This window comes from Pelophylax lessonae (genome assembly GCF_965119305.1).
Source record: "Pelophylax lessonae genome assembly, chromosome: 5".
NCBI classification, from domain to species: domain Eukaryota; kingdom Metazoa; phylum Chordata; class Amphibia; order Anura; family Ranidae; genus Pelophylax; species Pelophylax lessonae.
In genome coordinates, this window is record NC_138772.1 from 118,264,436 (window position 1) to 118,277,241 (window position 12,806).

General features: G+C 45.0%; 1 protein-coding gene across 1 annotated transcript in view; it reads right to left on the bottom strand.

Annotated features, from left to right (window-relative positions):
* The window catches only part of OXSR1 (oxidative stress responsive kinase 1), a 212,427-nt gene extending 203,523 nt beyond the window's left edge, over window positions 1–8,904 (bottom strand). Inside the window, exon 1 of the mRNA XM_082257323.1 lies at window positions 8,565–8,904. Coding sequence (XP_082113449.1) covers window positions 8,565–8,637 — 73 coding nt within the window. The 5' untranslated portion in view covers window positions 8,638–8,904. The remainder of the gene's footprint in view (window positions 1–8,564) is intronic.
* Between the last annotated feature and the right edge of the window lie 3,902 nt (window positions 8,905–12,806).

The window sequence follows — 12,806 nt, forward strand, 5'->3', positions numbered from 1 at the left end:
TAAACACGCATTACTGCGTTTAGATGCGTTTGCATGCGGTTACAAGCATATGGCGTTTTAAATGTCAATAAACTTCCGTCTGAACACATTTTTTTTGTTTTAAAAATAAAAAAGTGCCACTAAAATCAACTGCCTCTAAAGGACTACAAACATCGCAGTGTACATGGACAGATAAGATAAGAGGAGAGTTCAGGGGCTGCTGAAGAAAAACACCCAACTGCTCCTAAATGGCCGTGTATCAGCAGCAGTGTACATGAGGCCTTAGTGTCGGTTCACACTAGGTCACTCCGACTTAAGGGGCGACGTGTGAAGTCGCGTGCAGCGCAACTTCGGCGCGACTTGCACGGACTTTATAAAATGAATGTCTATGCAAGTCGCCTTCAAGTCGCCCCAAAGTAGTACAGGACCCTTTTTCTAAGTCGGAGCGACTTGTGTCGCTCCTATTAGAACCGTTCCTGTACTACTCAATGACCGCGACGGTGCACCATTTGCCAGGCTGACCAAGTCGTATTAGTGTGAACCGGCACTTAGTGGTTAAACTGCCCTCATTTGCAGACTGAAGTTCATCCCTTTGATCTAAAAACAAAAAAACAAATGATACCTTGTTTCATTTTATCTTAGCGCTGATCAATGTTAATAAACATCTGCCGGCTGCCTCGCTCCCGTCGGCCGCATCGCTGGATCATGGGACAGGCGAGTATGTGTTTATTAACCACTTAAGGGCCAAGCCTTTTTCTGACATTTCTTGTTTACAATTTAAAATCATTTTTTGATAGAAAATTACTTAGAACCCCTAAACACATATACATACACACACAATATACGTTTTTTGTTTTTTGTTTTTTTTTTTAGCAAAGACTCTGGAGACTAAAATGGCGGTCGTTGCAATATTTGTCATGCGGTATTTGCGCAATTTCTGGGGAAAAAATACATTTCACTGCATTTAAAAAAACTAAACAGTAAAGTTAGCCCAGTTTTTTTGTAGATTATGAAAGATCACATCGAGTAAATAGATACCAAACACGTTACGGTCTACAAATTGTGCACACTCGTGGAATTGCGACAAACTACGGTACTTAAAAATCTTTATGGGTGACGCTTTAAAAAATTTTAACGGATACCAGTTTAGAGTTAGAGGAGTTCTTTCTAGAAATATTACTCTCATTCAGGCCATTGTGGCGATACCTCACATATGTGATTTGAACACAGTGTTCATTTGGGGGCGCGACTTACATATGCGTTTTATTTTGTGCGCGATCTCACAGCGATGGGGGGAGGTCGCATTAAAAAAGAAAAAAAAAAGTCCTATTTATTTTATTTTTTTTAAATCTTATTACTTTCATTGCTGTCACGAGCAATGTAAACATCCCTTGTGACAGTATTAGGCAGTGACAGGTACTCTTTATTGAGGGATCGGGGGTCTAAAAGACCCCAGACCCCTACACTGCACTTCAAAGTATTTAAAATACCGAAATCTGCATTTTTGAATACTGTCACTTTATAAATCGTCAGCCGAGTAAACCAGAAGTGACGTCACTTCCGGGTTACTTTATCGGAGACCCGATCAAAGCCAAATCTGGCTGTGTTCGGGACTCCAACAAGCCTGCGCACGTACCAGGTTGGTTGCTCGGGTCTCCCGTTGGGACAGGAGATTTGGGCAGAGCAGTGGAAGGCGGGCATCTTTCCAATACAACCACTTCTGCAAGCCGACATGCAGATACGTTGCGGGAAGTGGTAAAAAGTCAGCAGCTACATTTTTTGTGTAATGGGTGGAACTCCGCTTTAAGATTATGAGGTGGCTTGAATCGCAATTTATTTATTTTTTTTAACGATTAATCGTGCAGCTTTATGTTGGCATGAAGGGGTTAAAGTGAATCCTAAAACCAGAAAATGTAATGGTGGCTGTCAGTTTACTATTTGAATGAAATGGCTTTCACAACACTGGGGGTCCATTGACACGATTTACATTGGAATGTGCTGGACAGCACCAATAGTCCAATACCGACAGGAGGAGAGCATAGTGAGAGAAGAGCGAGTTCGTCTGCTGCTTCTGTTCTCTGTCATCAAAGGGTGGAGAGGAGACCGGAGGTGAAAGTGAAACTGCAGTATCCAATAAACAGACAGGACAATCTTCTAGATTGTAAGCTCTAATGAGCAGGGCCCTCTAATTCCTCCTGTATTGAATTATATCATAACTGTATTGTCTTCCCTCACATTGTAAAGCGCTGTGCAAACTGTTGGCGCTATATAAATCCTGTATTAGAATAACAATGCTGTGCGGCAGAGCTGTGTCTTAGGACTGGATTGACACAAATTCTTTGATGGGTAAAAGAAAGTTCTTATTTGTTTTGTATCTGGGAGCTTAGCCTGGAGTTTTTCTCCTTTTGTTTTTAAGTTTCTCTTGTAATAAATTTTATTGTTTTATAAGAAGTATACAGAACAGTAATCAACTGGAGTGCAAGTGTTACTAAACCCACATTAAAATCAGTCTGTATATGCAGTAAAGCATGCTGGTTATACTCACTGTGGAATCTAAGGGGTTAATCCCCTGCATTGTGTAAAAAGGCTTTTTGATCCCGTCTTCTCTGATCCTTCCTTTCTTCCACTGTCCCCAATCAATCTCCTTATAGCAGTGTTTCTCAACCTTTTTTTAGTCAAGACACCCTTTAAAATTATCCACAGTCTTGAGGCACCCCATTCTTAAATGTAAAAAACTATTCTACTAGTTTTACATATTGCAGCAACATCCACACACATAGGATCCCAACGTTAGAGGCGATTTATTCTTCCAAAGCACATAAATGTTTGCACACTGGTACTGACTAGTATTCTTCTCCCTTAGGCTGGCCATACACTATACAATTTTCTTGTTCAACTTTCCTTTAGATTTACCAAAACCATGTAATATAGGGTCAAACCTAAACACTTTCAATTTGTATGCAGTCAGGCAGGCCCTTGCACTACATAGTTTAAGGTAAATCTAAAGGAAATTGAATAAGAAAATTGTATAGTGTATGGCCAGCCTTAGTTTCTCTTTCTCACTCAGCTAATGGGGGATTTTGCCAAGGCCCCCCTGGAGAGACCTGAAGGCACCCTGGTTGAAAAAGGCTGTTCCCTTTAGAACAGAGCCTTGGGGCCAAGTTGCACACGCTCAGTTTGGTGTGTATTTCTAGTTTGTTTTTTTTTTTACACTTGGGAGAGTGCATGTGATCAGCACAGGGCAAATCAGCACTGTCTACACACAGGGTCAGGGGTCCTGCAGCCTCATTGGACAGTCAGGGGAGAATGAAAACTCCTCCTACAAGCTTTAACCAGACACTTATAGAAGTCACAAGACTGCTATATACTGCTGACGAGAAAAAAGTTATTCAGCAGTTTATATTTACTAAAATAATTGCATTTCCATGTTCTGTGTACTGTGGGAGACCAGATAAAGTGAATGCAGGGTCCTGGGTTTAGTGACACTTTCTGCTTTTGAAGCAAAGGTGTATGGACAGATCTGGTAAACCTGCCATTTCAGACATCCCTCCAGATTTTAGAAATGTTACTAAACAGTACCCTGAAAATGACTTTGGTCTTGAGTTCTTCCTGAAAAGTAGCAGTGTATATCCTGGTACACGAGGATACCTAGTAGGTACTCCTGTGCCTACAGCATCATAGCTGTGTATCTGCAGCATGAGATCTAAGGCACTGCTGTCTCTCACTGATATCTGCAGTATCATTTGGTGATGTCATTACTGTGCTGCTACCGTTCTCCTTAGGGGAGTCTCTGACATGAAGGAAAGCCCAGTCTCTACCAAGATGGCAGCCACCACAAAGACACTATGCAGAACTACTCATGGGAAGCCAGTAATGGGGGACATTTCAGTTGCAGGGAGAACAGACAATAACTTACCATTTTTGGGCACAGCTTCCACAGTTCATGTTCAACTCCGAGCATTACAGTGGTTCTAAACCTTCACATATACCCAGTGAAGGTACTGGCCTCAGGTGATACACAGAGAAGAAACAAATACTCCTACAAAAGTTGTACCTGTTTATCTGTAGTCTTCTCTAAATCCATTCAAACAGTGGATGGCTAAAGGGTAGAGTACGGGTGTATTTGCAGTGATGGTATTTTATACTGTATTGATGTCCAGATATCCTATTACAGGAGCACATACCTTAAGCTTTGTTAGCACTGGTACTGGTGGAGCTTCACAGGAGCAGCATTTTTATTTAACAGGCAATTTAAACAGGCAGCACCACCTCCAAAAGTTGTTAATTTAGGTCAACGGGACAACGCTGCAACCACATGTCAAATGTGGCTATAATGGCAGCATGGTAGTTTAATGTAAAATCTCCATTAAGATAGAAAAAATCCCAGAGGATGAAAAGGCAGATAGACAGACAGATGGACAAAAGTTAGCAGTAGCCTCCTGAATGCCTGTAAAGCAGCTGTCAACCTTAGTCTGAAAAGCAATCCGCTGAGTATCACCTTTCAGAAAGCGTTAAAGTTTGCCACCTGTGTGAAGGAGTCCATAGACCGGTTTTTATTTTGATACTGGAAAACACAATTGATATTTTTAATGACGCCTTAAAAGGCCTGGGGTAAAGAAAAGAGTATCTGTTGTCTAACGCAGCCTTTCTCAAACGTAAATGTCACGTACTATCAACCAGAAACCTGAGCCTAGGACGCTGCACACAATTGCCAACATCACCAATCTCCGCATCACATCAGAGATCCCCCGGATCGGTCAGTGAAGAAACTACAAGTCTCATCCGCCACTGCAGCAGAGAAACTCAACAGTCTTCACTGCACCCACTGATGGCTGTTCCAGACTCAAAAAAATGAAGAGAATAGTAACAAGGGGAGAGCTACCAAGAGCGTGCCATAATCCAAAAGAAGCAGACAAAAAAGAGACGTCTGGCAATGCAAACCTGAAATGTCCACATTTCAGGTCTGCATTGCCAGACCTCTCTTTTTTAAGAGAATAGTTGTTGCAATTTTTTTTTTTTAATCTATATAGATGCATTTAATATTTTTTGCAAAAGGTGAATTTAGCCTTTGCCACAAAAGCCCAGCCAGGTGTTCCCAACCCTCTTGTAAAAAAGAAAAAAAAAAAAAAAAAAAAAAAAAAAAAAACTCTTCTGATTGAGCTTAATGATTAAATGGAAAACTTTATGGGCAATCTCTGATGAATGTTCCATTCAGTATATATGTCACAGTCTATCCTATGCATGCACCACAGCTGGAAGCTGTACTATATTGGTTTCATTTAGACATCAGCATAGAGATAATATACATCTGTCACTGGTATATGATAATTATAACAATTATTCCTATTGGGAGTCATTTTCTATGCCATTACTTTGGAACCATTTCACACCAGTAACACTTTCCAGGAAGCCTAGAGTAGCTGTCATCACAGAGGACTATTTCTGCTCCATTCCTAGAAGCAGCACCGGCTCCTAATCTGCTCCATAAAGAACCAGCATCCCTCATTCTCCACTGGATGGAGCCATGGCCAGTGACAGGGAACAGTCATCCTCAACTGCCAACATCCTCTGAGTCATGACAATGAATATTTCCAAGACCTGGGCAGACTAAATATAGGTGATCCCAGCATGCTGTCATACCTCATTACTTCAGCGGGCACACATACACCCGTGCCACCTTTCCTGCATGATCTCAGTGTATCATATTAGTACATGAGCTCAATAATACAATCCCACCACACAGGATGGCCAGGCTCATGGTGTCACTTCATAGGTGGCAGGGGACAGGTAATAAAACACCAGCCATGGTCCCCCCCTCCTGGTCCTTGGAAGAGGTCTATGAACATCTTCAGGTGATCACATTGGAGCTCAATGGAAGAACTTATCAAAACTGGAGCAGTTGTGCATACACCAATCAGCCATAACTTAATGAGCAACTCCTAATATTGAGGAGGTCCCCTTTTGCTAACAAAACAGCCCTGCCCCATCTAGACATGGACTTCACTAGACCTATGAAGGTATGCTGTGATATCTGGCACCAGCTGTCAGTAACAGATACTTTTAAGCAAAACTCTGGGAATGGGGCTCTGCCCCCAAGGCACAGGTTTACTGCTCATTTTGTTCAGGGGCGCACAGAAAGGATATACTCATCCGATCCTTCGATCCCTGGAAAACAGCACTCCCCCACTTCCAGTGATGGACTGTTCCTGCCTTCCTATGGACGTGATGACATAAGGAACAGTCCACCACAAGACCGCCAGTAAACGGAGGGGTCAGGAGCTTATCAGACCGGTCTTGCATTTGGTGCATCAGCAGATTAGGTGTGTATATCTCTGCTCTCCTCACCCTGACTTATTATAGAGACAAATGAGCAGGTACCCATGCAGTGCAGGCACATCTCCGCCGCATGGGGGGGGGGGGTGTTCCTGGGATTCTTTAAGACTTTCAAGATGGACAGTGGGGCCTCCACGGATTGGACTCGTTTTTTCAGCACATCCCAAAGATGCTCAGTGGATTGAGATCTGGAAAATTTGGAGGCCAAGTCAACCCCTCAAACTCATTGTTGTGTTCCTCAAACCATTCAATTATTTTTGTGGCAGGGTGCAATATCTGTCAGAAAGAGGCCACTGCCAATGGTTTCCATGAAGTGGTGTACTTGGTCCTCAATGTATAGACAGGTGGTTCTTATCAAGTGACATCCACGTGAATGGCCGGATCAAAGGTTTCCCAGCAGAGCATTGCCTCCACCGGCTTACCTTCTTCCCATACAGCAACCTGGTGCCATCTCTTCCCCAGGCTTACCTTCTTCCCATACTGCAACCTGGTGCCATCTCTTCCCCAGGTTTACCTTCTACCCATACTGCAACCTGGTGCCATCTCTTCCCCGGGCTTACCTTCTTCCCATACAGCAACCTGGTGCCATCTCTTCCCCAGGCTTACCTTCTACCTATACTGCAACCTGGTGCCATCTCTTCCCCAGGCTTACCTTCTTCCCATACTGCAACCTGGTGCCATCTCTTCCCCAGGCTTACCTTCTTCCCACACTGCAACCTGGTGCCATCTCTTCCCCAGGCTTACCTTCTTCCCATACTGCAACCTGGTGCCATCTCTTCCCCAGGCTTACCTTCTTCCCATACAGCAACCTGGTGCCATCTCTTCCCCAGGCTTACCTTCTACCTATACTGACACCTGGTGCCATCTCTTCCCCAGGCTTACCTTCTACCTATACTGCAACCTGGTGCCATCTCTTCCCCAGGCTTACCTTCTACCCATACTGCAACCTGGTGCCATCTCTTCCCCAGGCTTACCTTCTACCTATACTGCAACCTGGTGCCATCTCTTCCCCAGGCTTACCTTCTACCTATACTGCAACCTGGTGCCATCTCTTCCCCAGGCTTACCTTCTACCTATACTGCAACCTGGTGCCATCTCTTCCCCAGGCTTACCTTCTACCCATACTGCAACCTGGTGCCATCTCTTCCCCAGGCTTACCTTCTTCCCATACTGCAACCTGGTGCCATCTCTTCCCCAGGCTTACCTTCTACCTATACTGCAACCTGGTGCCATCTCTTCCCCAGGCTTACCTTCTACCCATACTGCAACCTGGTGCCATCTCTTCCCCAGGCTTACCTTCTTCCCATACTGCAACCTGGTGCCATCTCTTCCCCAGGCTTACCTTCTACCTATACTGACACCTGGTGCCATCTCTTCCCCAGGCTTACCTTCTACCTATACTGCAACCTGGTGCCATCTCTTCCCCAGGCTTACCTTCTACCCATACTGCAACCTGGTGCCATCTCTTCCCCAGGCTTACCTTCTACCTATACTGCAACCTGGTGCCATCTCTTCCCCAGGCTTACCTTCTTCCCATACTGCAACCTGGTGCCATCTCTTCCCCAGGCTTACCTTCTACCTATACTGCAACCTGGTGCCATCTCTTCCCCAGGCTTACCTTCTACCCATACTGCAACCTGGTGCCATCTCTTCCCCAGGCTTACCTTCTACCCATACTGCAACCTGGTGCCATCTCTTCCCCAGGCTTACCTTCTTCCCATACTGCAACCTGGTGCCATGCCTCCACCAGCTTACCTTCTTCCCATACAGAATCCTGATGCCATCCCTTCCCCAGGTAAAGGACGCACTCACCTGACCATCCACCCCCCCATACACAACAAACTGTGATGTCCATTTCTTCTGCTTTCAGCACACCAACTTCAGAGACAACATGTTTACTTGCCTACATATCTGACTTTCAGATGCCATGGTAACCAGATAATTAATGTTAAGCGGTCAGTGGTCATTAAGTTATGGCTGATCATTGTAATAACCAATCAGCTTCGATCCCTATCTCGTTCAGTTAAGCTGTGAAAATGACAGTTAGAAGCTGACTGGTTGCTATGCACATCTGCTCCAGTTCTGATCAATCCCCCTCTGTGTACACAATGAGGGCCCCCACCATGACAGCACACATACCTGCCCCCCCCCCCCCATATCACAGGGAGGAGGGGCTGGGGGCCAGGGATGAGCAGGCCAGGCAGGTCTGATCGGACATGCTGTGACTTGTAGTCCCCCCAGCCCGCACTCACCGATCACCTCCTGCAGCTCATAGTCATCCCTGTTGATGGACCATGCCAGGGAGCTGAGGTCCGGTTCCGTCATGTCTCTCGCCTCCGCAGAGGGGGTGTTGGATGACAGTCGGACTGAGCGCGGCGGCTCTGTCTGTCAGTCTGAGTCTTGCTTAGACGAGGCCGATAATCCCAATGTAGACGAGGCTCGGAGGCCGGAGATAGAGTGGCACCGGTGAGGGCAGTTCCCGGAGGCCGCTCTGTCTTGTCCCCTTCCCCCGGTATCTCACTCTCACTTCTTCCCCAGCACTCACATTGCCAAACTTTGCCTTTCCCCTGCCCGGCCTGCCGTGCCCAGGGCCGCGTGACGTCAACGCGCGACGCCGTCCTGCCCAAGCAGCCATCTTGAGTGTGGCAGGGCAGGGCATGTAGAGCTTTGTGTGAGGCTCCATTCATATAGAGCCCCTGGGTTTGGAGGATATAAATGCAGGAGAAATTATCTACAAAGTGTAAATAAAAATAAAACTTTTTCCCCCTCACATGATGTTCCCTGCTGTTTAACCAGGTGCAGTAGGAATGCATGGGACAGCTTTGTCTTTGAGGTGATATCATGTGCAGAAAATGTCTGAAATAAAGTACCGTCTGGGTTGCCACCTTATCTCTTTGAACCCAAACACATGAATTACACAGGTTCTTAGGCTAATGTAATGCACACAAAGCACCAAGTGAGTTTAATTATCACCTTAAAGAGGAAGTAAACTCTCGTATTTTTTCTTCCCTGCAAAGTAAATGCATAATGTTTACAACCACTTTAATCAGACACAGAACCTGTGTAATTTATCTGTGTTCCGGTCTAAACAGATGAGGTGACAAACATGACGCGTACTACTTTTTCTTTTCAGCACAGCACGGGGTGACGCAGTCCACAGCCTCGCACTACACTGTAGCCACTTTAACTTGATAAAATGTCAGGTTTAAATAAAGTATTTAAAAAGATAAACAGTGTGATGCATCACAATCAGCACTGACATCATCTTAATCAAGCATAGGATTGCCACCTCATCCCTTTAATTCAGGACACATACACAGGTTCTGAGGCTAATATAATGCACATAAGGCAATGCTGGCCATATACTAGCTGAAAAATTGTTCGAAAATCTGTCATTTGGTCCGTTCGTTCGTTTTTCGTCCAGTTAATGGGCACAAATAGAAAATCGGCTTTAACTTTTCAGGGCCGAAAAATCGAAGGAACAGTTTGGAAAATTCTGCCGAACGAACGATAAATTGAAAGGTTAATGTGTTTCTCGCCTGAACTGTTTGCACTAGGCAGATGTGACAAAATGAACGAAAAACTGATTCATTTATGTCCATTGAGCGATTTATCTTTAGAAAATTCGGTCATTACATGATGGCACGATTGTCTGCTCTCACTGGCGATTTTTTGTTTTTTGAAAATGAGTTCGAACAATTTTTCGGCTAGTGTATGGCCAGCTTAAGTGAGTTTAATTACCACCTTAATCAGCCACAGAACCTGTGCAATAAATGTGGGTCCTGGTTTCAAGGGATGAGGTGACAACCCTAATTAGCACCTGGTGTGAATGTACCCTTAGGCCTCATGCACACAGATGTTTAGGCCTCATTCGCACAGTGTTTAATCCGTGTCTCAAACAGGGCCACTCCATCACAATTTGAAATCTGTGTGGGTGTGGGTTCCTGAACTCACTCTGGATGCGTTTGGGGCCATGCACCCTCATAGGTGTCGTGTTGGGAGCAGCAGCTGTGTCCATGCATCCACTGTGTCCTAATTGACACAAACGGCACTGTGGCATGGGGAGATATGCAACACCCCTGTGCCAGTAATGCATAGCCCTGCATGGGGCATGGATCAAATCGCCCCATGTGACTGAGGCCTTAGAAGCTCAGTACTGATAAAGCGTAAAATTCCTCGCCATTTCCTGCATCTGGGGAGCCACAGGTTGTGTGTACAGCCAGCCATACAAGTGAATGGCTGTGATCCTCTAAATTGGTGATTACCCACATATACACACATGGCGTATTAACCCAAAGGAGAAACTAGCCTTGTGTACCAATTCCAAGTGTAAAGACACATACCATCACAACACAAATTTTCATGCTAAATGGTGGTTGGCGGATTTCTCCAAAGGTATGCACAGAGCTTGACATAGAATACCAGGCATCCTCAGCACTGTTTTTTGGTTTTGTGTCCTTTCAGCATTGATGATACACTGGTCAGAAGTGTAGTGCCCCCCCCCCCAACCCCTACTACTATGATCACATTGCAATCTTTGGTGCACATTGCCATATACTATATTACCAAAAGTATTGGGACTCCTGCCTTTACACGCACATGAACTTTAATGGCATCCCAGTCTTAGTCCATAGGATACAATATTGAGCCCACCCTTTGCAGCTATAACAGCTTCAACATTTCTGGGAAGGCTGTACACAAGGTTTAGGAGTGTATCTATGAGAATGTTTGACCATTCTTCAAGAAGTGTATTTGTGAGGTCAGGCACTGATGTTGAATGAGAAGGCCTGGTTCACAGTCTGCACTCTAATTCATCCCAAAGGTGTTCTATCGGGTTGAGGTCAGGACTCTCTGCAGGCCAGTCAAGTTCTTCCACCCCAAATCCACTCATCCATGTCTTTATGGACCTTGCTTAGTTCCAGTACATGCCTTCCCTGCCACCCCTCCTGTCCAGGTGTAAAACCGAATGTGACAGAGAGGCCACATGGGCTCCCTGGAGCATGGGGGGGGGGGGGGGGGTTGCCATTGTGATCCCTGAAGCTATACCAGTGGTGTCCGGGTTTCAGGCGGTCTGAAAGCCGAACTGTCAAGTTGAATCCTGGACTGGTGACAACCCTGTCCAATGACAGCCAATGAAGACAGGCGAAGACTATTATCCAGCAGAAGATACTGGCGAGGGGTGAGAACCATTGAAGGAAAAGTAAGTTTAGCTCTACTTTACCTTATTAGACATAACATAATGAATCAGTTGTAAATACAGTAAACCCCTGTATTGTCACAGCCTTCCTTGATCACAGGCAGAGCAAAAAAAAAAAAGATTAATTTAACCCACTTCACAGGTTCTGTTGACTAGCAGTCAATCAAGTTCAGAGTGAATTCATGCCCCACTGACCCATGTAGAAGGTTGCAATTCATTAGACATTAAAGTATTATTAAACCCTGAATTTTCAATAGAAATTACAACTTACCTTGTTTGGTACTTCTTCTTCTTTTTCTTTAAAATCTTCCCCTTTTTATATAAACTGGCCCAAAAATCCCAGCTTTGGGTTTCCTATTCTAAGATGGCTTCATCGCCTTGCAGGATCCTATGGAGCCACCCTTTCCTGTGCACTCCTGCATGAGAGACTCTGACACTGACATTAGTGCGTTGCCTGCACTGACGTACAGAGGGTGGGATCGGTGAGTGCACATTCTATGCCCAGGAGTTCAGGGAAGCAATGCAAAGCTAGCTGGAGGCTGGTGGTTGCAAACAGACCAAATGACTTAAAGAGTCATAATTATAATAAAAAGGTGAGGCTTCAGTATTATCTAGCCTACACCAGAGGCGTAACTAGAATCTTCAGTGCCCTGGTGCGAGAAACCATAAAGGGCCCCCTCTGACCTCTGGTCATGGGGCCCCTTCCACCAATCCTGGGGCCCTTCCTACCAATCCTGGGGCCCTTTACTCCCGACACAGGGCTCTTTATTACTGTGCCGCAGCGGGACCCTTTCAGATGTCCTGCAGCAGGCCCCCATCCTGCTATCTTGGGTAGGGTTGCCACCTTTTCTTCAAGCCAAACCCGAACACTTTAGCGGCGCACATCAATTTTTTTATTTTGTAGTATACACTGTACATATATTTTGTGATTAAATAACATTTCTATTCATATTTACTGTACTTAATCACAAGAGTTCATATATCAGAGTCCACAGAGTTCCCTTTTACATCTTAATCTGCAGAGTTTCCCCTTTACCCCTGAATCTGCAAAGTTTCCCTTTACATCTAAATCCATAGAGTTCCACTTTACATCTGAATCTGCAGAGTTCCCCTTTTTCAAGTGAATCCGCAGAGTTCCCCTTTACACCTAAATCTGCAGAGTTCCCCTTTACATCTAGTTTCCCCTTTACATCTGAATCTGCAGAGTTCCCCATTACAACTGAATCCCCAGAGTTCCCCTTCACATCTGAACTCATAGAGACCCCGTTTACATTTGAACCCGCAAAGTTCCAGACTC